The sequence below is a fragment of the Vombatus ursinus genome, unplaced genomic scaffold (assembly GCF_900497805.2).
Source record: "Vombatus ursinus unplaced genomic scaffold, bare-nosed wombat genome assembly UNPS02014814.1, whole genome shotgun sequence".
Classification (NCBI taxonomy): domain Eukaryota; kingdom Metazoa; phylum Chordata; class Mammalia; order Diprotodontia; family Vombatidae; genus Vombatus; species Vombatus ursinus.
The window spans coordinates 12,122,382-12,147,751 of record NW_020954592.1 but is presented as its reverse complement, the minus strand read 5'-3'; the positions used below and the strand labels follow the sequence as shown (position 1 = coordinate 12,147,751).

The 25,370-nt window shown below is 36.9% G+C and overlaps 1 protein-coding gene across 4 annotated transcripts in view; it reads right to left on the bottom strand.

Annotated features, from left to right (window-relative positions):
• TXLNG (taxilin gamma) overlaps positions 1–25,370 on the bottom strand; it is a 52,775-nt gene that overhangs the window by 14,989 nt on the left and 12,416 nt on the right. For 3 of the 4 annotated variants that reach the window (XM_027835441.1, XM_027835443.1, XM_027835442.1), the window contains exons 2-3: positions 3,497–3,800; positions 1,597–1,688 (exon numbers count right to left, since the gene is read on the bottom strand). In XM_027835441.1, the coding sequence (XP_027691242.1) occupies positions 1,597–1,688; positions 3,497–3,800 (396 nt within the window). Of the gene's footprint in view, positions 1–1,596; positions 1,689–3,496; positions 3,801–8,596; positions 8,660–25,370 lie in introns of those variants that run through there. The other variant, XM_027835445.1, reaches the window with a different exon arrangement.

The following is a 25,370-nucleotide window of genomic DNA, read 5'->3' as shown; positions in this document are numbered from 1 at the left end:
CAGCAGTCAATTGGCCAGCCTTTTCAAGAATCAACACATTCAAGCATACAAAGCAATTTTTCTAAAATGGCCTCCAAAATTACAACTAAGAAAGAAATAGTTAACATGGATGGGTCAACAGGGTACAATGAGCAGGCAGTGTAGGGTAACAGAAAAAACACTGGATTTATAGTCAGAAGAGCTGGGTTCCAATCCCCATTACTACTACATGATCTAGGACAAAGCACATACAAAATGAGAAGCTAGCCAAGACAAACTCTAAAGTTCAGGTTCTGCTTTTATTGTTTTGTTTGTTTTACTGGGAAGAAGGTTAGTGAGATGACAGATTTACAGCTCTACATTCTACAACAAATTATCACACTTTAGGACTAGCGACAAACTTCAGCATAATTTCATGACTGACACTGATCTATAATTTGAGTTTAAGTATTTTCTGAGCTGAAAAGAAGGTATTTTACAGGAATGCATATTTGTAGGATAGAGCACCGGCCTTGGAGTCAGGAGGACATGAGTTCAAATCTGGACTCAGACACTTGAACTTACTAGTTGTGTGACCCTGGGCAAGTCACTAACCCCACTGTCTACCCCCCCCCCCATGGAAAAGGAAAGAAAAGAAAAAGGAATGCATTATTTGTTAAGGTCGAAAACAACAAAAGATCTTGTAGCTATTAAAACTTCCTGTTCAGGCTATTCTCAAATAATGTGACAATAGTAGAAGAAATCTTATTCAAGCAAATATAAACAACTTTTCAGCTCCTGCAACAAAAAGACTAGACTCATTTTTATAAGCCAATCATTAATAAAATTGTTATTGGGTTTATTAATGAACCAAGAAATCAAAATAATAATTTAATCAATGATTGCATAAATATTTTTGGAAAGGCAAGGACAGTATAATACAATAGATTGAGAGCTGTTATAATTAAATGTTCCCATAACATTTTATCTCCTCTATCATTTTCACATAGGAATAGCAGAATTTCCAGGTTGACAACATCAAAGTAAACTGTTCTTGGCTTTTATGTCTCAGAAAATATGAGGCTCCAACGAAAAAAAAAAGAAGAAGAAAATATGAGGTTCCTGAGTGAACTAGGTTAGGCCTACGTTATGCTTTCTAGATCAAATTTCCTTCACAAAAGACAGTGGGAACACTGAAGACACCATCCAGTATCCCAATGTTACCTTTCTAAGCATGCCTAGTTTGCTGTCAGGATGGTACACAAGAGTACTGTTTTACCAAATATTCTACCTTCAATATGTGCTTCCATCCAAATGGTCTGAGCACTCAACTCTACCTACTACAGTTTTAGAATCACTTACAGAAAAGATAACAGATAAATGATTTACTGCCCTCTGATATACTACCTGAGATAACTCTCTTAATTTTGGAAATTCTCTAATCATTCTATTGTCTATATCTTCTAAATTTAGTTACACAATTAAAGTCAGAAAACCAATCCTCTCTAAATTCCCCACTCCCTGCCCACAAAAATTTTAGGATCAAGACTTTAATAATTCATACAGAATTTTTAAACTTACTACACATTTTGGGACATTTTATATGAGATTTTTTCCCCAGAGATGAATAATACTCACAAGATCAGCATATTTCTTACAAAGGGCTGCCAATTTTTCTTCTGGAGTCGAAAGGGTATTTAAGGCTTGCATTAACAATAAAACTTCCTTTCCTGAAAGAATAAAATGAAGTCAATGAGTATTAGGAAAAATGTCTGGATATCATATCACACCAAAAGACATTCTATTTGCAATTCAGGATACTTAATATATAGTGAGTTTGATTCTACTATTGTACATAGAAACTAGAAACAACTCAAATTACTATAATTAAGAAAATTTTTTAATCCTTAAACATCACAGGCATAGAATTCAGAATTGATTCACCTTTTTACCTTTCCTAATAGTTTGGTACTTTCTAAATTGCAAAGCAAGACCACACAATTGAGGAATATAAAAAAAAAAAAATTCCATTTACCTTCCTAAAACTTGATATAGGTATTCAAAATAACATTTTATGCAAGCTACAAGGAATATCAAAGAAAGAAAAGCTACCTAACCAAGCACCACATATAAAAGAATTTAGAAGAGTTTCAGATAGTATTCTCCATAGTCAGAGAATGTAGTTTAATCTCCCTCCAACATTAATAATCAATCGAAACAATATAAACTCTTATGCCCAGATTCAATGACATTTAATGAACAGTTCCTACCCAAATCAAACCAAAATTCAAATCTGGCCTCAGACACTTGCTGTGTGACCCTGGGCAAGTCATTTAACTGTCTGCCTTAGTTTCCTCAATTGTAAAATGGGAATAATAATAATAGCATCTTCCATCCCCACCACCCAAGATTTATGAGAGTTATCAAATGTGATAATATTTGTCAAGTGCATAGTGCCAGGCATTGCATAAATGCTATTATGTTATCATTAAATGAAATTTTAATTGGCAACTGATCTAGATTGGCCAACACAAATAAAATGATAAGCTTAAATATAGCATGTTATTGGAATTATCAAATATGGAAAAACTCAGGAAATGTAATCCTAAGCTTCACTTATAATTATAATTTCTTTACCTCAAACTTTTTGGGTCCATTAGTTCAAGATAACAATTTTAATTTTTATCTTCTTTTAGTACAATAGGGCACTAGAAAGTAGAAAATGCTTACAAATTTTGTTTTGGAAAAAATGGTAAGCATAAGAATTGCAGAAAGAGCATTAAGCAGTGGAGGCCAACCATTTCAATCGATGAGTAATTTAAAGAAAGATTTTTAAAACTTCATTCATTTAAGATATTATAGCACCATTTTATTCCCAAAAGACACAGTACAAGGAAGAAAACTCTTATAAATTAGAACCTCCAACTCTTTGGAAAACCATGGGAATTTTCAACAGTATTTTTAAACAAAGATTTTATTAATTTCTAGACAATCAACTTCTAAGTCGCTACTCTAACAAAAAACTGAAGCTAATAACTTTTAAAAATCAATTTTTTATAATAGTGTTCATATTATTCCATCCTTCATTATCATAGGTAATATATGAAAGATGCTTTAAGGCCATTTCAACAACCTGCCTCTAATTCATTGAAGACACTAGGTTTGTCCATTTTAGATTCGCCCTCTACAAATAAGAAAGTTCATCTTTAATATACAGTAGCACTACAAGTCATGAACTTGTGCATGTTTGTAGTAAAAGTTGCCTGGGCCTATGGGGTTGGATTACATTTCAAAAGAAAAAGGGACAATCTGTTATAGCTGTTTCTATCTAGTTTAATACATCAATTCCTTTCAAACTCATGTATGCTGATGCTAATCTATGACATATGTCTGTAAAACAGGTAAAGTGACCTGACCAAAGGCAGTGTTATATTGCTGATACAGAGATACCTGATTATATTCCAAAGCCAAGTTATTAGAAAATAATTTAGTTAGACAATGGTAATGGACAGCAAGTCCCTAAAGTCAAAAACATTACCTAATGTTTTTTCTTTGTTTTTGTCACTCTCTATATCTTGCTGACCATCTGGTGGATCTGTCCGAGCTTCTCGACCAGGTGTTTCTTCTCTTGATTCTCGAGCGCAATATGCTGTACTGACTAAATTTCTATTCTTGGTTAAAAAGTTACTCTCTTCAACCTCCTCCAATGATTTTTTGCTATTTGAACCATGGCAATTAGATTCTTGATGTTGCAGAATATCATTTCGCTGAGCACTGCTTAACATATCAGATTTTACGCCTATGCCACAAATTCCAGCTTCTTCCATTGTGCCAATTATGAACTAGAGAAGAAAGATTTAAATAAATTAATAAATGTATTTGAGACACTTCACTTACCCAGTAAGAGAACCAATGTATTATTGGGTGACTTTAAAAAGCTATTAGGTTTTGCCAAGGCCTCAGATCATTAAATATAATGGGATTCAAATGAAAAAGAATGACAAATTGTATTAAGACAATGAACAGTTTTACCAAGCTACAAAATCTAATTTCATCTCAATACAAAAACTTGACACTTAAAACAACAAACGTAACTAACCACATTTACAGAAACAAATTTTCCAACTTCTAAAAAAAACACTTTTTTTTACTTCTTTAGTGAGATGTAGTAAGTACAGTAACTCATCTTATTCCCTTTAGCTTTTTACTTCTGAATCCAGGCATCATCTGTCATTCCTTTTCTCTATAGCATGTACCTACATAAGTAGAATCCAAGACTTAGAGCTAGAAATAATCTCAGGTCACATAGTTCAAACCCCTCATTTATTTTATTATTTTTTTTGTAAATAGTATTTTATTTTTCCAGTTACACATAAATACAGTTTTCAACTTTCATTTTTATAGGATTTTAAGTTCCAAATTTTTCCTCCCTCCCTTCTCCCCTCCCCAAGATGATATAGGTTATACATGTGCCATCATGTTAAACATTTTTTCCACACTAGTCATCTAACCCCCTCATTTAACATAAAAGTAATTTTTACCAGTGTCACTACCCAGTAAGCTAAGTGGTAGAACTGGGATCTGAACTCAGATCTCCTGACCCCAAATATAATCCACTTTCCACTTGTCTTTATGAAGCTGAATAAACCAAATTCTGAACCCTCAAATGAAAAAGTGACGAAGAAGGCTTCCCTTACACCTTTGTTAAAAAGAATTCTAGTGGGGCAGAGCAGTTCTTTGTGGTATAATACAGGAAATACATATGCACCTATACTTGAAAGGTCTTCCATGCCTATGAGCTCACAAATGCAAACTTTAAAGGGAGATATAAAGTGCTATAAGAAATAACAGCTCTTATATTATTGCAGCCATTATTTACAACAGCTATAATTAATTTTGGTTCCTAGGTCAACCTATCAACTCTAGAAAAAATAAAATGACTGGTAGCTTTTATCCTTACAACTTGCTACAGTAACGAAAAGTAACTGAAAAGAGTTATCAACTATTTCAATAGTAATATCAATATTAAAATTACTAACAATTGACAAAGTGTGCCTCCCTTCCTTTGTAGAAGATGGAAGCTGTGGGTATGGAATATTTATTGCATGTACATAGAGTTGAAGAGTCCACTGGTAGAACAAAGAATTCAGTAGGGTGGAGAAAGGTGATATTAAATAATGAAGGTAATGTAAAAGCAAACGATAAAAGGAGAAATAAAAAATGTTTTTAAATTTCCCCCCAAAGTCAGGAAAACAAAAGAAAACACTAACACTAAAAACAGAAACTTATCCTTTCAAGTGGATTTTTGTTTAAATTGGCAACCTTTCCCACCCCTGAATTCTACAGTAAAATCAGCTTTTAGGCAAGATACTTTGCAATGCTACAGGTATAACTCAATTACGGAATCTGCTTACCCACTAATGCTTATCAAGTTTAAGACATACATAGCTCACGTTTTGGAAGAAATTCAGCCCAATGACAATAAACTCAGAACGCATGGTATTTTAAAGTCATACATTCAAATAAAACATTACCTATTTGGATAATAATGCTCAAACTACATCTCAATATACAAATAAAATAATGTGGTTTTAAATCCTTGGTAGAAAATAACTGAATAAAATCAACCTTATAGCCCAACTAAATGAGCATAAACACAGACTTGGCTGAAAAAAATCACTCATTTGATCAAATCCTATTTTTCAACAATAACACATCTTCCTTGGGTCCTATTTCCCAGTACTTTTGGGGGAATAAAACACCAACCCGCTTATCTAAAAAAAAAGTCTTCAAGAACTGCAAAACTGACTGAAAATTTCTCAAGAGACTCAAACTACCTCAGCATCTTCTTGAGTGTCAGAAATACTATATTAAAAGTGAAAAAGTAGTGGCAGATCATTAAGAGGCCAAGTTCAACAATTCTTCTGGTAGAACAGACCTAAATACTATTTTGTAAGGTAGCTGGCAGGCATTAGAATATACCTGGTTCCTCCAAATTGTTAAAAAAAAATACTAAAAAATACTTAAGTGGCACAAATTAAAATGGTTTAAAATAATTATTACATATTAAAAATTTGTCTTTTGGGGCAGCTAGTGGGCACAGTGGATAGAGCTCCTGCCCTGGAGTCAGGAGGACCTGAGTTCAAATCCAGCCTTAGATACACAACACTCACAAGCAATGTGACTCTGGGCAAGCCATTTAACCCTATTGCCTAGCACCCCCCCCCAAAAAAAGTCATTTACAAAGCATGTTTCTTTTTATGTGGAAATCAAGCCTTTATCAGAATGATGTCTAAACAGTTATTTGGAAGTCTAATCTTTGTTCATAATTCCACAGTTAACAACTGGCACTATTTAATTACATGAAGTCTACTCTACATGTAAGGCAATATTACACATTACACTGGTGTTATATATATACATTACTCTGATGATATATTGCACTTCAGAATGAAAGCCTGAGTTTATTACATGCTTTTCCTATTTTTAATTATCTGGTTTTTCTACCCTCCTTCATTTCCATATTTATACCCATCACTTTTTTTCCCCTTCCTAGGAAGCTGCCCTTAGTAACAAAGGAAAAAAGGGGGGGTGAGAATGGGAAGGGGAAACAGCTCAGCAAAACTAACTGAACACACCAGTCTAATAGAACATGCAATGTTCCACATGCATACTCCTCCACTTCTTACTTTTTTTTAAAAAGGCAACTGGGGTTAAGTGACTTGCCCAAGTCACACAGCTAGTAAGTGTCAAGTATTTGGTCTGAGGCCACATTTGAACTCAGGTCCTCCTGACTTCACGGTTGGTGCTCAATCCTACCTGCCCCCCCTCCACTTCTGCAAAGAAAGGGGAGTGAATTTTCTCCTATCTTTCTGGGATAAACTTGGTCATTAAATGTACACAACATTCAGTTTTATTTGTTCTTCCATTTACATTGTTGTAGTCATTGTGTGTAGTTTCCCTGGTTTTCCTTACTTCATTCTGCATGAAGTTCATATTAAATCATCTTTCCACACTCCTCTGAATTCTTATTTATCATTTCTTACAATTAAATAATATTACATTCATATGACTTCGGGGGAAAAAAATCACCTAACTTTCCTGGGCCTCAGTTTACTCATCTGTAAAATGAGGGGGGTTTGGACTAGACAGCCTTTGAGGTCCCTTCCAACTTTAGATCTCCAATCCAAAGATTCTATGCACCTCAATTTGTTCAGCTATTTTTTTCTAGTTCTTTGCTGCCATAAATAGTTTGGTGTATATATGGGGCCTTTCTCTCAGTCTATGCTATCTATCTTTTAGGTAAATGGCTAGTCATGGGATCTCTGGATTAAAGGGTACAGATGGATATTTAGGATTTTTAGTTGTTTTCTTTGCATAATTTCAAACAGGTTTGAATTCTACTAAGCCTTAGGTTAAATAAAATTTGCATAAAACAAAACCAATCCTGATCCTTGAAGTAAACAAGATACAAATCTTTTTTTAAAGCTTTTAAAACAGTTTTAAAAATTATATTAATATACTCCTCCTCAATTCCTTCCCCTCCATCATCCTATATACCACCCAATCAGTTGCAAATCTTGCTGTTTCTTTCTTCTCTCTTCTCACAGAGCAACCACCTTAGTTCATGCCTTCATCACATCTTACCTAGACTACTGCATCAGCCTTCTTAATTGGTCTTTCTGATCTGACTCACCACATTAATCCATATTCCATGCTGTAGCTAAAGCAATTTGCATTAAGTCCAAATCTGATGGATCACTCAATAAACTCCAGGGGTTTCCTATTGCCTCTAGAATCAAATATAAATTTTTGTTTAACTTTTAAAGACCCTCACAACCAGGCCCCAAATTAATCTTTCCAGCTTCACTGAACAATCTTGCCTTTACTGCTCTGCAATGTAACCAAAATGGACTTTCTCTCTGTTCCTCACCCATAAAACTCCATCCCTCTCATCTCCATACCTTTATAATTGGCTGTTTGCCACGCCTGAAATACATTCCCTCTCCTTACTTCTCCCTCACAGAATCCCTTTCTTCTTTCAAGTCCCAGTTTAAGCACCATTTTCTACCTGAATTTTTTCCTGATTCCCTCAACTGGTAATGCCCTCTCTTGAAAGCTACCATGGCAGATATTTAAATATTTTGCATTTAATGGGTATATATACTTAAATTGTTGGTCCCCTGTTGGAATGTAAGCTTTTTGCAAGTAGGGTTTATTTCATTCCTTGTACTTGTATCCAAGTACCTAAGGACAAAAGAAGACTCAAAGCAAATGCTTAATAAATACCAATTAACTGATAAGCTATTTGCTCCTCCTCTTTGGCCTTTCGACGTCAAAATTCTATAGATACACAAAAGAATCACAGAAAAAAAGGAGTTTTCCCCTAAATTCTATGGAAAATATAAATAAAATCATCATATTGTCCTTAAATCTCGACAATCCAGTAAAATAAAGGGCATTACAATCAGGACAAATAACGAGCAAGCTGGATAACAATATCTCAGTTTCCTATAAGGTTGATATTCCTATCTGGTAATTTAAAAAAAAAAAGACCAACAAGTGAAGGAATTGGTAGTATACAGTCATGCCATTCAACAAATTTGAAGGCATTAACAGAAAAAAAAACAAAACTCACCAAGGAAAATGTGCAGACTCTCCCAGAATCAACAAGAAGCCATCAAAAACATGAGCCTGGAAATCAGGTGTTTCATGTCCAACATCCAACATCCTCCACTACTAACTTCATATGACCTCTGACAAGAAGTACTGAGTTCTCCAAGTACTTAAATTACTCACATGCAGAAGAAGCACAACATACTTAACCTCAAAAAAGCCTAAGACAATTAAAACTGTCTCATGCTTTACAGATTAAAAAGCAAAAAGCTATTTATAACTACTAAACATCAGGAAAAAAAGGAAGGAATTTGGACACTTCAGAAAGGTCATTAAAGCAATTTAACTACAGAATAATGGTTGATGGAATTCAGCATCAACAAATATACCAGGCAAGAGTACAATAATACCATGCAGAGTTCTCAAACCAAATATCCTAAAATTTTGAACTAAATAAAACCCCGCACTTCCATGAATCCCCTAAATATAATTGTTTTACATAGTTTGCAACAATCCAGATTCCATCAAGGCCCCCTTTCGTTGAGTCCTGATAACCATTTGTAACCTGGACCAATTAGTTCTTGTCTCTCAAATTAAAAAAACACCACAGACATGATTGTGCAAATCTGTTTTATTCAATAAATATGTACCAATAGCTAGATGAAATAGCTACAATAATCAATCAACTGAATGTAAGTACCTGTTTTGAATAAAACCAGTAGCCAATCTCAGTACATGTTTCAAAAACTATTTTTTCAATTGTCACATGCTGCTCTAGCATAAAAGTTCATAAAATTTCCCAAGTACTATTCTGCCCTGTGTGAATATTAGCAGATTTCTCTCTAGGCCATAACTGCTTCCCCAAGTCAATAGTTTCAAATCTGCTGGTATCTTCTGAAGGATCCAGTTTACCCATCTGCCCTTCGATGATCCTCTCTATTGGTTGCCTGTTCCAAATGAAATTTGGTGGATGTCATATTACTGGAATACAGATTTGGTTACCCACTGCTTAAAAGGAAGTGATTAAGCTAAGAGATAAAAATTTATCAAGGAAATACTGGTGTGGAAATCCACAGAGGACAGAAACACAGTGACAAGCAAGCATTTATGTAAGGCTCAGTAGGAAACAGCCATCACCTGGAGGAATCTGCTAAGATACTGACAAAAGACAAGACACTTGCAATGGGAATTTTTCAAACATTTGAGTATCTATTTTAGAGCTCCTTAGAGACAAGAATGGAACATTAGATCTGATGTGTGCCAACAGAAATACGGTAAGTAGGATCACATGGCTTGAGACTCTAATAGTGAAGCTGGATGAAGAGGGATCGGAGGCTCTCAAAAGCAAAAATCCAGTGCCACAATTGATTCTAATGAGAAAGAGGAGAAGACGCATAAAAAACCAAAGAGATCTTCTTAAGGACATGTAAGACTGAAAGTGAGGGAAGTTAAATGAAAACTGGTACAAAAAGAGCCAGTAGTTCTGTCACTTTTTTTTTTGGTTGGGGGGTGGGTGGGGGTGAGGAGAAGACGCCTATGATTTTACTGTTACAGGAACCACCCATTGAAGAAACTCCAGTACCAATGTAGATCAGCATCTGCAACTTGTCTTAGAGATACTAGTATTTCCATTTTTTTACATTACTAGACTGGTTGGGAAAATGTTGAAAATGATTTCTCTAGAGTTTAGCAGGACATTTGATAGTACAGTTCAGGCCTGCACAACATGCGGCCCACCAAAGGATTTCGGGCCGCCCGAGAAAAATGTAGGGTTACCACCGAGCACTTTCCTGTTTGTCACATGACCCCCAGCAATCAACCATCGTCAGTCTGTCTGTAGTCTAACCAATCTAAGGCCGGCCTGAGGAAGTTTAGCCTATATTAATTTAGTCCCTACCTACTGCAAAGTTGTGCAAGTCTGGTCTCATTTGTAGACAAGATGAACAAATGTGGACAAAAATGTGACAACAATTAAGTAGATTCAGAACTGGCTAACTGACAAGACCCAAAGCATGCTTATTTGTGGAATCATTAAAAGATATGTTAGCCTTGGAGGTAAGTATCTAGGACAGAGTTGCAGAGCCTCGATTTGAATATAAGCACAGATTACATACTTTTAAATTTTGAGATAATACAAAACTTGATGTGATAGCTAACACATCAATCAGTCAACTAAGCATTTATTAAGTGCCTACTACATGCCTGCACTGTGCTAATACACAGATACAAAGAAAAGCAAACAATCCCTGCCTTCTATTGCACAAACTACTAGAAGTGACAAGCAAACAAATATGTACAAATATAGGAAATAATTAACAGAGGGAAGAAACTAGAATTAAGTGGGACTGGGAAAGACTATCTGTAGAAGTTACAAAAGAACAGACAAAAAGAATGCTGGACTAAAAGCTTATGATCACATTACCAAAATGATAGATGAGATCTACATTCACCCAAATGCCCCAGTATCATCCCCACCCCATCTCTAACATTTAATCTGTCCCTTGTTTTCGTGTTCCTTCCCTGCTACCTACACTCCCATCTCTCCACCCTCCTTTAAAAAAAAAAAAAAGTCCCATTACAAATCATCTTCTTTTTCACCTACTTCTCAGTTAAACTTCTTTGAGAAACCTATGTGCTAATTAGGTACACCTCCACTTTCTCTCCTCTCATTCTCTTTTAAAACCTCTTCAATCTGGTTTCCCACTATATTATATCATTCAACTGAAACTGCTCTTCATAAAGTTACCAATGATATTTTAATTGATACATCTGATGGCCTTTTATACTCCAAAAAGATCAAACAAAGCAGAAGAAAACCAACTACAAAATGTACAAAAATATTTCTAGCAAGTCTTTCTGTTCTAACAAAGAACTAGAAACTAATGTGCTGCCCATCTAATGAGGAATGGCTAAACTAAGTATAGCATACGAATGTAGTATTATTGTGCTGTGAGAAATAATGAAATAGTGTACGTGGTCCAAGAAACCTGGGAAGATCTCTATGAATTGATCAGTGAGATGAGAACCAGAACAATTTATTCAATAACACTGTAAAGAAAAACAACTTTGAAAGACTTAAAAAACTCTCATCAGTGAAATGACCAAACCACAATTGCAGAGGAGTAGCAATTATGCTTTCTACCCACACCTTGTCAGAAAGAACTCAAGATGCAAAGACTTTGGACAAAAATCTTTGGACAGAGCCTAAATGGGAATTTGTTTTGACTATGTATTATTTGTTATTATTGCTTGATTTACCTTCTTTCCTCCTTCAACAGGAAGGAGTAAGAGGGTTAAAGATAGCAAGGAAAAAAAAAAAGGTCATTGAGGCAAGGCCAGACAAATAGAACAGCTTTGAAAACCTTACAGGTTGATCTTATACTCTTTAAAAGAAAAGCAAGGTGTTTGTAACAGAGACCTGTAGTTTTATATATAATCCTTTTTCTGTTCCATTACGTATATTACAAATGTCCCTTCTATTTAGTGTTGAATGATAAAAATTCTTAAAATACCTAGTGGATTTTTCTCAATTCTCATCTTTCTTGACCTCTCTGCAGCATCTGACACTATTGATCACCTCCTCCTATATCCAATATATATTCATGGGTTTCTGTGACATTGCATTCTCCTGGTCTTATCTCAGTTCCTAATCTTCATCCACTTCCCTTGAATGTCCCCCAAAAGGTTCTGTCCTAGGCCATCTTTTCTCTATATATTTCCTCACTTGGTGATCCTACCAAGTCTCATGAGTCTATGCAGCTGTTTCCCAGATCTATACCTGGCCTTTTTCAAAGTTCCCAGACTGCATCACAAATTGCCCAATGGACATCTTCAAATGGATGTACCATTGGCATCTAAACTCAATATGTCCAAAATACAACTCATCCTCCTTCCCCCGCCCTGCCCCCCCACATTCCCTCTTTCAAATTTCCCTGTTACTGTCAAGAGTATGACAACATGACAGTCACCCAGATTGATAACCTCAGTGTCATCCTCACCCACTTCCTATGTCCCATCTATTTGCCAAATCTTGTCACTTCTACTTGCACAGCATCTCTCATATACATTTCTACTTCCATAGCCACTACCCTAGTTCAAGCTCTCCCCACTTCCCTCCTAAGTGCTCTCCCTGCCTCAAGTTTTTTCCACCCAGCAGCCAAGGTGATTTTATACATTGTAAGTCTAACTCCTGATCAGTAAGTTCCAGTGGCTATCTCAGAATCAAATGTAAAGTCTTGGGCTTGGCATTTAAACTTTTCACAACCTGGGCCCTTCCTCCCTTTTTCAGTCTTCATATACTTCTTTCCCTATAAGCACGCAACCATCTAGCAGCCCTGCCTGCTTTCATATACTCCCACACAACCATTCATCTCCTGTTTCTTTGCCTTTACTCTGACTTTCCCCCATTCCTGGAACCCTCTCTCCTAAGACTGTGGAGGGTGGATTCCTTCAGATGTTGAAACTCCATCCTCTGCCTTTCCCTGTCTCCCTACCCCAGCTGCCAGTCCCTTGTCTATAACACTATTTCACCGTAATTTCTTCACTGTACATATCCTTTAAGTACCTTTTCTTCACATGTTAGTTCCTTCGTTAGAATGTAAACTCCTTGAGGGCAACAAGTGTTTTTTGCCCTTTTTTTGTAATCGCAGCACAACATAAGCACTTAATAATTTGGGGAACTGCACAGAACTTTTAATGACTCCCAATTGCTCAGCAACAAAAAAACCCACCTCTCCTTCAGAATCTAGCTGAATCAATCTCTGAACAAGGATTCCTTCCATAACATCACCAATCTAACCTCAGCTTGAAAACCTCTAGTGAAAGGGCTTCAAAAGCAGAGGGAGTCCATCCCACATTTGGACTACTTAATAGGAAGCAAATTTTTCTTTCATCAAGTCTAAATCTGATGCCTCTTCTGCATTCTGAGACTTAGCAGAACAAGTCTAATTTCCTTTCATATAACATCCCTTCAAAAACATTAAGACTAAAATAATTTCTTGCTACCCTAACCCCTATCCTAAAAGCCTTTTCTTCTCTAGGCTAAAGATTCCCAATTCCTTCAAATAATCTTTATGTGGGATGTTCTATCTTCTTGAGATGACACACACTCCATTTTGTCTGTCTTTCCTAAAATATGGTAGCCAGAACTGAATACAGTACTGAATACATTTAACATAATAACACCATAAATGAACTAAATTCAATTAAGAATTAAAACTGCAGGTGACCCAAAATTCAATTAAATAGTGGGCTAAATGATTAGCCTATGTCCTTGTCCAGTCTTTGATAATATGCCACAGACTGGAAAAAAAGGCCATTTCCAGTGTTGCATTTGTCTCCAGGAACTACTAAAATTTTAAAATGGTCTCCAATAAACTAGAGGGAGCCTACACAGAAAATTCATTTTTTAAAAATTTTTGTCAAAAATAAAATTTTTATTTAAAGGACAGGCAAAAATATCCAGTCACCAATGGCCTCAACTCTTACCACAGGTAATGATCATGCAAACATGTGCTTAAAAGCCTCCTTCCCTTTGATGCCCACCTGAGATTAAGTTTTATCCATTCTTAAGGGGCTAGAGGTTGTGTTAAACTTATTTCATATAGTATTCGTGCCAGTCTCACAAAGATCCTTTAATAAGGGTGATTTTCAATCAAGTTGAGGGGGAAGATCCTAAAGAGGGTAGCTGAAGAATAAGGAGTGGCATAAACTGCTGGTGTGATAATTAACTACCCCTTGCTGCTCTTGGACACAATCTCATTTGATCCTCACAACAATCATCATCCCCATTTAGTAGATGGGAAAATTAAGTCTCATGGATGTTAAATGCCTTGTTTAACCAAGATCACATGGCTAGTAATAGGGCAGAGCTAAAATTAGAATTCAGGTCCTAGTCTGGTACTCTTTCTTTTACATGATATCACTCCCATTTAACTAGAGTAACAAAACTGCTTTTGATAACTGGTGTATGGAGTTCATTTCAGTGCTTTTCAGTTATACCTTACAGATTTTAAGGGAAGCTACATATATTGCTAGCCAAACCCCCCAGCCTGAAAGGTACAAAAACCTTGGCCACCCTCTACTGTCAGACAATGGCAGAGACTGTAGTATCACATCTTGTCTCTCCAGAGATTCAGCTTCTCCAAAGGCCTCCCCTTCCTGCTACCAAAACTACTTTATTGTTTAATGGAACACTTTTCTCAGGCAGAGTCTTGAGATCTTTCTTCCCTCAAGCACCTAGATCACCCTCTAACAATCTTCACTACCAACTGTGTGGGACCTGGCTAACAACCCAGGGTTCCTAAGGATGGACGCTACCTCCCTAGCACAGTATCAGTCTTTAGGGAGTGGGATGCCCAGAGCAGTGTGTGCACTGAGATTCTAAGGATCCTCCAACTGTCTAGGGAAAAGTAGCCTTCCAAGAAGGTGGAAGCCAATGAAGTCTCTTATTTTCAGAGAGGGAGTCACATAGCATGTATTCCGCCACAGGAGGGCGGCTGTAAGCTCCTAGATGGATTGAGATGTGTTCAGGTACTTGAGTGTTTGTGACTGCTGACATGACTGTCACCTCATTGGGGTTAAAAAGGCAGTTGACGAGGGGTTTGATGCCTCCCACCCAAACAATGTTTTTTGTTGACTTTATTGAAGGACAGGTCCCAGAGGTCACCTAGGGGTTCCCTCTGGCACAAGTCAAGGCTTTGGGTCCATGGCCAGGGTGTTTTGAGGACCACCTTAGAAGGGTGTGTGCTCAGCTCTCCTGAGTAGAACGCAGCACTGACACTGACCCTAGCTGAGCAGGCAGGACGGAGAATTTAAAGGACACTGACAAGAATCACACATGATGAAAAACAAGCCACAGTTGGGTTTTGATCTGCGCCCCAGTGTATGAAATACCTTTCATTAGCTTGCCTGGTTAAGTAAGATGAAAATATTTAGGTGACTTAAAATCCAGCTGTCTAAAGGATGGTTCACCTCTAATTAATTCCATGGAACCTGTCTATAATAGTAAAAAGAATACTAAGAACATGAATCAGAAGTCGTCCCACTTATACAAGCTACGTAACCATAGGCAAGTCACCTAACCTCTCTAGACATTGGTTACTTGACCTATAAAAAGACAAGGATGGAGCAAATTTCTAAGCTCTGGAAGCTTTCAAAGCATTATTAAGCTCTCCTTAATAATGTAGGATCAAATTATAAACATCAGTTACTGTGGCATTAGCTAGTATGATGTCAAATGAATAGAGAGCGAGCCTTTAACCTTCATATTATATTAGATAAGACAACTTGTATCTTTCAAGTTGTCCTTTCTCACTACTGCAAAGTGTTTCCCAGCTATACACCAACCCACTTCCCTCTAATTTGTTATGAATTTAGAAATTTAATCAAGCTTATTACAATTGTGTCAGGGAAGAGTAAATAGAAAAAGAGGGGCCTTCTCTTTGTTAATGAGCTTTTACTGCAGGGACTCTAGCTGCTATTTTGGGTACTCAGGTTCCTTACCAGACCAATACATGAAATGTTACTGTATTTCTCTTTCCCTTAAAAAGAAAAAAAAGAAAAAGGAAAAGGAAAGACTTTTTACCAGATTTCACCTCTCTAAGTGCCAAACTTCCTAATGATCTTCTGGGTAATACATGATATACTCTCCTGAGGCATCTCTCATCAAAACTCCCCTTTTAACAAAAATAGCAATTTTATAGTTTAAAAATGATCGACAAACCAGCTGTTTACTGAGGCAGTGTCAGCAACTCTCAGTACATCCCTCAATTACTTCCCATCAAGGGTTCAAACAGCAGTTAGGTCTCTTTACTAGTTCCATGACTTGGTCAAGTCACTCCTTTAGTGATCTAAGTCTTGATTTGTCATCTTAAAAATTATAGGAATTATATATAAGTCCCTTCCTACTCTAAATCATGACATGTATACAGATGTGTATCAATGTCCAATGAATACTAGTAAAGATTACTCCTTAATGTCACCGATGCCTTCCTTCTTTTTGCTTTCCACTATAATTGCAGTTAAGTTACTTATAGCATGGTTAAGAAAAGGAGAGGTGACAGAAAAGGTCTCTTCAAAAATTGATTATTTTAAAATCATTAGTCATTAAAATAAAATAAAGTCATTAGTCTTGAGATACACATTTAAACATCCCCATTTTTTTCCCTTCTCATGGCAGAAAAATGGGGTACTGATAAGATAGAACATTGCATACATTCATTGTCTCAACAATAGGATGCAGAAGGGAGCAAGCAGTTTTGGTATTGGTCTTCCAAGTCCTGGATAATTTCGTTCATGTTCATAAAGTTTTATTAAGTTTTTAGTTGATAAATTGTATCTTTAGTTCTGCAGTTGTCCTTTCTCAATATCTTCAATTCCTCAAAAAGCAAAACAAATGCACATGGCTATCCCCATTTAAAAAAATAAAAAGGAAAGGCACAAAGTTAAATCAATATTCAAGATCATGGAGACAAGGAAAAAAGTAGAAAAAGTATGCAGGAATCAGTAAAAGAGCCACTCCTTCACCTAACATTGCCTTGAATAAAGGATTCTTTAATATTATCTCAAAAGAAATTAGAGGAAATTAAAATGTTACATCATCACTTTTCATCCAAAAATTATTTACATGCCAAAAATCAATCCTATCTCCAATATTGAATGACTATACCATATCATCACTTTTAAAAAGACAGCCAAAGTGAAGATTCAAATTGTAACTACCCAAATTTAACTGTGCCAGGATGGTCTCCTCATAATTCAACAAGCATTAAAAAAGTACCTACACTATGTACTACTGTGCTAAGTGCCAAGAATACAAAAACAAAAAACAAACAAGGAACTTTAGCTCTTGTATCTTTGGGATATAGAACATCTACAAAGGTAATTAAACAACAAAATATGTACAAAGTAACTTCTAGGAGGGGAAGCCACTAACTAGCAACTAGGGGAACAGTGGGGGAGGAGGAGATTCGGATAGATTCTACCTCTACAAGATCACCCTCCAGCTAAACTGAGCTGTGAAGGAAGCTAGGGATCCTACAAGTCAGAGACAAGGAAAGAATTCATTCCAAGCATTAGGAACAGTGAAAAAAGGCAGCAGTATGGGTGACAGACTGTTGTCCATGAAGAAATACAGTAATGAAACATGTTACCCACCTCATGACAGAGAAGTAAGGGACTAATGAGTACAGACTGAGACACATATGCATTTTTGGGGGGGAGACATGTCCACTGAGAGAATCTGTTTTGCTTGACTATGTATTTGTTACAAGAGTTTTCTTTTCCTTTATTTTTTAATGAGGGTGAGGTCATGGGAGGGAAATAAAATTTAATTTAAAAAAAAAAAAAAAATAGCAGGCAGTCCTCATTTGGCCAGAATTTTGGCCATGAAAATTAGTAGTGTAAAATAGTGTAAAATAAAGCCTGGAAATATATGGTAGAAGTCAGACTGTGAAGGGATTTAAATACCAGAATTTATATTTTATCCTAAATCAAGGGGTCTTAATCTGGGATTTGTGAACTTAAAAAAAAAACTTATGGTCTGACAACTGTATTTCAATACAATTGGTTTTCTTTATAATCCTATGCATTTGTTGCATTTAAAACATTATTCTGGCAAGGAGTCCATAGCCTTCACCACATTGTCAAAGGGGTCCTTGACACAAAAAATAAAAACCTCTGCCCTAAAGTGAAACTAGAGGCAGCCACTTGACCTTTTTATGCAGGAGTGTCAATCAGGACTATGCTGTTGCAGCTGTGTAGAAGACAGATTACAGAAGGGGCAATAAGCCCAATCAGGCCAGGCGGGAGTCCTGAGATCTTTTCAGGGGGCCATGAAGTAAAAACTTTTTATAATAAAACGTTTTAATTTCTAATATGGCAAATATTGATATTTGGATATAACCCACATAAACAAGAGCTCTTTGGTAACTCTCCATTTTCCATCAGCAGCTCTGCTTGGTTTCAATTCCACAGAACATCAAACTCCCTCTTTTCAGCTTCAATTCAGGTATTGTCTTCCCCCATTAGATTATAAACTCCTGGAGGGCAGGAACTGTCTGTCATCTTCTTAGCACTTAGCATAGTGCCTGGCACATAACAGAGTCTCAATAAATGTTTATTGAATTGAATTTTTAAGCTCTTCAATAATTACTGACCTACACCAAGAGACAAGTGATAAGGGCATGAATAGAGTGGTACCCATGTAAATCAAGAAACAGCACACAGATGTGAGGTATATGTGGACATAGACACATCAAGACTTGGCAACTGTATGTAAGGGATGGAAAGAAAGAGTTAAGAATGACTCGTTTGTTTATGGTAATAGTTCTCATTTCGGATGTTAAGTTTAAGGTACCTATAAGGGCCATCTAAATGGAGATTCCCATTCAGAAAAGAAAACTGGGGCTGCACATATAATTCTGGCAAACGTCTACAAAGCAGGGCATCGAACCCATAAGAACCTGAGATTTTGTAGGACCAAGCACTCTTATCTATATAGATCTCTACTTATAATCTAAAAAAGGTGCACATGAGGCTCAGAAAGATTAAGTGACAAGCTCATCCACTGTCAAAGAACTAGTTTAGTTTCCAAAATGGGATTTGAATCCAGCTAGGATATCCTGGCACCAAGTCTTGCACTCTCATCCACTATGCCAATGTAGTTGAGTAAGTATTAAGATTTCCTACAGTCAATTTCATTTTGAAGACTGAACCTCAAGTCATTCAGTATATACAGGGTACTTTCCATTTAAGAAGCTCCTAAGCTCCTTCACAAGTAACTTCACCAGAGTGTCTCTTTAAAGAGGCCGATTGTAGTTTAGTTTATAACACTGAACCAGGTATCTCTATATTCCAATTAATTTTTTAAAAAATGTTTTAGAAAGCTACACTGAGGAAATATGTTTAATATGATTGTACATGTATGGCCTATATCAGACTGCTTGCCATTTTGGAGAGGGGGAAAGGGAGGGAAGGGAGCAAAAAATCTGAAACTCAACATCTTATAACACTGAATGTTAAAAATTTAAAATTTTTTAAAAAAAAAAAAGCTGCATTGAACTGTTCCCACATCATTAGAAGAGAAGCAATCAACAACCTTACCATTTGCTACCATGCAATCCCCTTACCTCCCTGCCACTTATAAGAGTTACATAGAGTTAAGTACCTTTTTGTCAGTGGAATCTGTCCCTTTTTAAAACGTATGAACAGATGTAATGTTGAATGTCCAAAGTGCTCAGGAAAATGACTGAATAATCTAAAGATACAAATATGAAATAACTATAAAACAAAGGTCCTCCTCCACCTTTTTCTTTCTTTCTTTTTTTGGAGGGGGGAGAGACAATTAGGATTAAGTGACTTGACAAGGGTCACACTGCTAAGTGTCTGAGGTCTTCTGACTCCATTGCCATTGCGACACCTAGCTGCCCCTTTCCCCACCTTTTTCAAGGGAGAAGTGAGAGAACAGACCAAGACAAATCTTAAACTTAATTCAAATTAAATAATTTAAATTACAAACACTAGAATGAAGGTGTGAAACAAGGTATTAATTTTGATCTCATCCTCCCCCAAATGCTGTTTACAGGATATCTGCAGAGAAGATGCAACAATAAAGGCAAGGTGAAGACCCCCTCTTTGGGGTCATTGCTCCCATAACTAGAAATCTTGAAGTCTCCAGCTCTAAAATTCGATTCATAAGACAAAAGAAATAAGGTGGAGTCACATCAGATAAGCATTTAATAGGAATTAACTACATCCCACTGGGTAGGGAAAAAAAAGACAAAAAGGACCATTTAAATAATCCAGGCAATTAATACATGTCCAGGAATTAGTGTGAACATAATCTCAGCCCAATGAAGTAGGTCAAGTGATTGGGTAGGGAAAGGTGGAGCAAGGGATACCTCCTGCTATCTCAGCTAGACCCAGTTCCACTTTGGCCTCAGCCCTTTTGTAAGCAAGCCAACCCACTTTAGAGTGGAGGATTTGTGTGGAAAAAGAAAGAAAGTAGAAGTCAGATCATGGAGTGACTTGAAAGTGAGCATAAGGAGTTTATTAAGGCTTTACGATACAAACAATTGTGCAACTTCAAAAGTTTCTAAGCAGAGTAGTATTTAATAAAAGAAACAAGTTAAAAAAAAACAACATCATTGCTCCTCTTGCCTGAACACTGAAGGAGCTGAAAGATAGGAACAAATCCCAGGCTTCAGTTCTATCCCTTCAAACTCCTCACAAATGTATCTTCTTTTGACCTAATGCAGAGAGAAGAGTAGATTAGAAGTGGGAGGAAAGGAAATAGTAACTGTGGATGTGATGGACAAGGCACTGTGAACTGGTTTTGTAACATTTCCTTTTTGGGGGGGGGGGGAGACTTTGTCTCCCTCTATATCCGCCAGGCTGGAAGTGAAGCAGTCAACATAACTTTGGACTGGCAAGGAAGATTTGGCTAATTCTATTTCTAAGACAGGCCTGGTGGCCCTCCCCCTCCTTGGTTCCAGACTGTAGACACCTGATAGCTTTAGCTCTACTGCAGCTTAGAACTCTGGATAGAGCTCAAGTGATCCACCAGCCTCAACTTCATTCCTCAGACATGCAACATCACTTCCAGCCTAAATTATTTAATACTTTTTAAAGCAATCCTGAAAATCATCAATAAAATTTTAACTTGATCTTCACATAGACTATGACTGGGAAAAAATAATTTCTGCAACATACACATTAACTGTAGAAATAGAAAACTATGCATATGAATTCTAAGAGACAAAAACTAGCAAAAGAGGAAATACGTACTATATACATCAAATACTGGGGGTGGTGTGTTGTTGCAAAAACAAAATAGAAAATGTACTCCTTATAAAATTTCAGGGAAACACCAAAGACAAAAATACACAAGGCAATGTATAAATACCCATTAACAACATGGCAAGAACAGGACAAACAGGCAGTATTACTGTCAGGATGACCCGTTTTAGGGCTCTCTGGACATATACACTAGGCTATGGAACTCCAAGCAAGTCACACATAACCTCTGTGTCCTGGTCACCTCTCTGAAGACAGTTACATGTGTGACCCTGCGCAAGTCACTTAACCCCGACTGCCTCACCAAAAAAAAAAAAAAGACAGTTACATAAACAGAAGTTCTTCAAAAGGAGATCCCTATCTACACAGATGAAATTACAGGACATTAATGTTGAAAGGTATAAAGACAAAGGCAGGCAGCCTCAAGGCCAGCCCTCTAGGTCCTCAAATGTGGCCCTCTGACTTGATTTCAGTCAAAGGGCCACATTTGAGGGCCTTGAGGCGACAGGTTCTCCATTCCTGAGCTAGGGAATGAAGAAGAATAAATGAAGGCAGCCAGGAGGAAGTGAGCTGTGAGCAGGCTTTTTTGGGGTTTTTTTGTTTTTTAATAGCAGGTGTTATCTAGGGGAATACAATGATTTTGAGGAGGTTATGACAGTAGCAGGAGGGAAGAAAATAAGGCATCCCAGATTTGTACATAGATAATTGTCAAAGGTGTGACTGTAGAAAGGCTGCAGTGATGCAGCATTCTGTTTTGATGCTACTGAGTCATCCTCAATTCCTCCCTCTTTCATCCCTCAAATCCAATCAGTGGCCAAGTTTAGATGATTCTACCTGACTATAACTCAAGTTTCCTTCTCTCTATTCTCAAGGCCATCACTCACGTGCAGGGCCTTGTAAGTTTTTGCCTGGACTATTGCAGTGTCTCAATTTGGTCTCCAAACCTAAACCTCCAATCATTCTCCACAAAGCTGCCAAAGTGAAATTTCCCAAAGCACACATCTGAACATGTTACTCATCTCCTCAAAAGCTCAAGTGGTTCCCTTTCCTCTAGGATAAAACACAAATTCCTTATTTGGCTTTTAAAGACCTTCATCATCTGGTTCCAACCTACCTTTCCAAGTTTATTCTTCTCCACTTGCATTTTATTCCAGGCAAACCAGCATTCTTGATGTTCCTAACACATCACTTTTCACCTCCTATCTCCACGCCTTGAATGCACCCCCACCTCACTGTATCTCAATTCCCTCAAGGCTATGTTCTTCAACTTAGTCACCTCTTAGAGCAAGGGTTCCTAACCTGGTATATTTCATACACACTATCAAGAGACATGAGAAACTTGTCATAGGAGGTTTGAGAATATTTGGTAAGTATATTTATCCAGAAATTCCTAATTGATTTCTAATCAATGTAATTAACAAAATTTTGGCATTGCCTGGAAAAAAAATTAATGTGTTTTCTTTTTTTAAGTGCAAGTGTATGGTTAAACTCTAGAATTTATTTCATGTTAAATAAGGGATTCAAGATTGAAAAAGGTTGAACACCCTTGTCCTGGGCCAATCCTAATCTCCAGTCCCCAAATGGAAAATTAATTGGTATGCATTTTATTTCCATACAATAGAAATGTAACCTCTTTGGAAGCTGATATTGTTTCATTTTGTGTGTGTCCACAGTACCTTGCTTAATGTCTAGCATATATACTTACTGAATAAATGGGAGCTTTACAAGCTACAAAACAATGTAAAGGCACAAGCAGAAATGATTCAGAAGAAAACAGGAATATACATGACTGCAATAACTTAGTGAGAAAAATAAGCATATCTCTTCCTGTTGGCAAAGGATGGGGAATGTTCTACACAAAAACAATCTACAAGCATTTAAGTGTGTCAGGCACTATTCTAGGCACTAGAGATAGAAATAAAAGGAATCAAACAATCTCTATCTGCCAAGGGGCTTTATGCTCTAAAGAAGAACACAACAAGGACATATTAAATATGTACATAATATAAAAGAATGAATTCAAATAAATACAAAGTTAAGTGCAGTTACTCATACATTAAAAAAAAGTTACTCATATATTAAAAAAAACCTTTATAGCAACTATTTGAAGAAACCAAAAATGGGAAACTAAGTGAGTGTCCTATTGAGGAATGGCTAAACAAAGTATAGAATATAATTGTAACGGAATATTTTTGTGCCATAAGAAACTACAAAACAGTTTTAGAAGAAACTAAAAACTAAAGACATCTTCTGTGAACTGAGGCTGAGAGAAGTGAGCACAACTAGAACAATTTATACAATGACAATATTACAAAGGAAAAGAACTTTAAAAGACTTCAGAACTCTGATCAATGCAATGATAAGCCAAAAGACAGAAAATAAAACACACCACTGGGCCCAGAGATGATGAATTTAGACCACAGAAAGACTTACTTTTTCAGACATGGCCAATGTGGGAACTTGTTTTGGTGGACAGTTCCACTGTTTTGCTTTACATTTTCTCAACATTTTTTTTGGGAGGGGGGAGAAGAGACAAATTACAAATGCTTGTAAACAGAAATAAAGTTATTAAGGAAGGAAGAATAGTAACAGGGTAAGAAAGGCTTCATGTAGAATGCAGCACCATCCCTCAAAAGCAGGGTTTGTCTGCCTCAAGTCTCTCCCCACTCCAATCCACTCTCCATTCAGCCACTAAAGTGATTTTCTTACGATGCAAGTATAATCATGTCACTCCACCTACTCAAACTCCAGTGGCTTCCTATTGCCTGCAGGAACAAATACAAAACACTCCGGCATCCAAAGCCAAACATAACCTAGCCCCCTCTTACCTTTCCAGTCTCCTCATACCTTACTCCCCAACACATACTCTTCAATCCAATGACAATGGAGTCCTGGCTGTTTCAGGAACAAAGCACTCCATCTCTTGGCTCCAGGATTTTTCTCTGGTTGTCTCACATGACTGAAATGCTTTCCCCTCCTCCATTCAGAATATTACTGACCACCTTGACTTCCTTTAAATCCCAATTAAAATTTCACCTTCTACAGAAAGCCTTCCCTAATCCCCCTTAATTCCTGTACATTTATTTATTTATTTATTTATTTATCCTGTACATAACCTGTTCGGCATACATTTGTTTATATGTTGTCTCCCTCATTCGATAGTAAGCTCCTGGAGGGTGGGGTTATCTTTTGCCTCCTTGTGTATCCCCAGCACCTAAATGTTTATTGACTGATTTATTTTATGAGGTGGAAATGAAGAGCAAGTACATTTTAGGCGTGGGGAACAGCCAGTACTAGAACTGGGGGTCTGGCAATGAAATGAGTATCCAGTGTGAAGAAGAGATAGTCCAGCCAGTTTGGAAGGACAGCAGAGTGCAAAGAATAATGTTCAGTATGTTGGCATAAGGTTGAAGTTTTAAAAGCTAAACGAGTTTCTCTTTTATCCTAGAGGCAATAGAGAGCCACTGGAATGGAGAAAGGGCTTTACATGACCACATCTGTACTTAATGAAAATAACTTTGGCAGTAGTGTACTGGATGGTCTGAGAGAATGGAGAAAGACTTAAGGGACTGCAATAATCCAGGCGAGGAGCAACTGAATGGCTTGGGGTTTTTTTTCCCCAGTAAAATAAAAAGAGAAGTTCTCAGCTGAGAGAAAAAGGGGTGGGAAGCCTAAGGAAAGAGGTTTAAAAGTTTAGAAGGGTTACTTTCCTGCAATGAGAACTTAATTGGAGTTGGGCAGCATGAATTTAGAATGAACACAGTCAGCAAGACTAAGTGATTTCCTCCGTTCTCTCTGTTCAGCAGCACATGAATAGAAATGTAGGAGGCAGATGGTGAGAGCAATCCAGGGCTGAAGTTTGGCAAGAGATGAGAAGCAGCAAGACAAGGGCTTGAGGCATCTGAGAGTAAAGGATAATATGGAGTTGAACTGGCTAACTACAGGGTTCTGACTTGAAAGGAAGCAAAGTAAAGCTAGAGTAAGACCAATGGCCTGAAAAA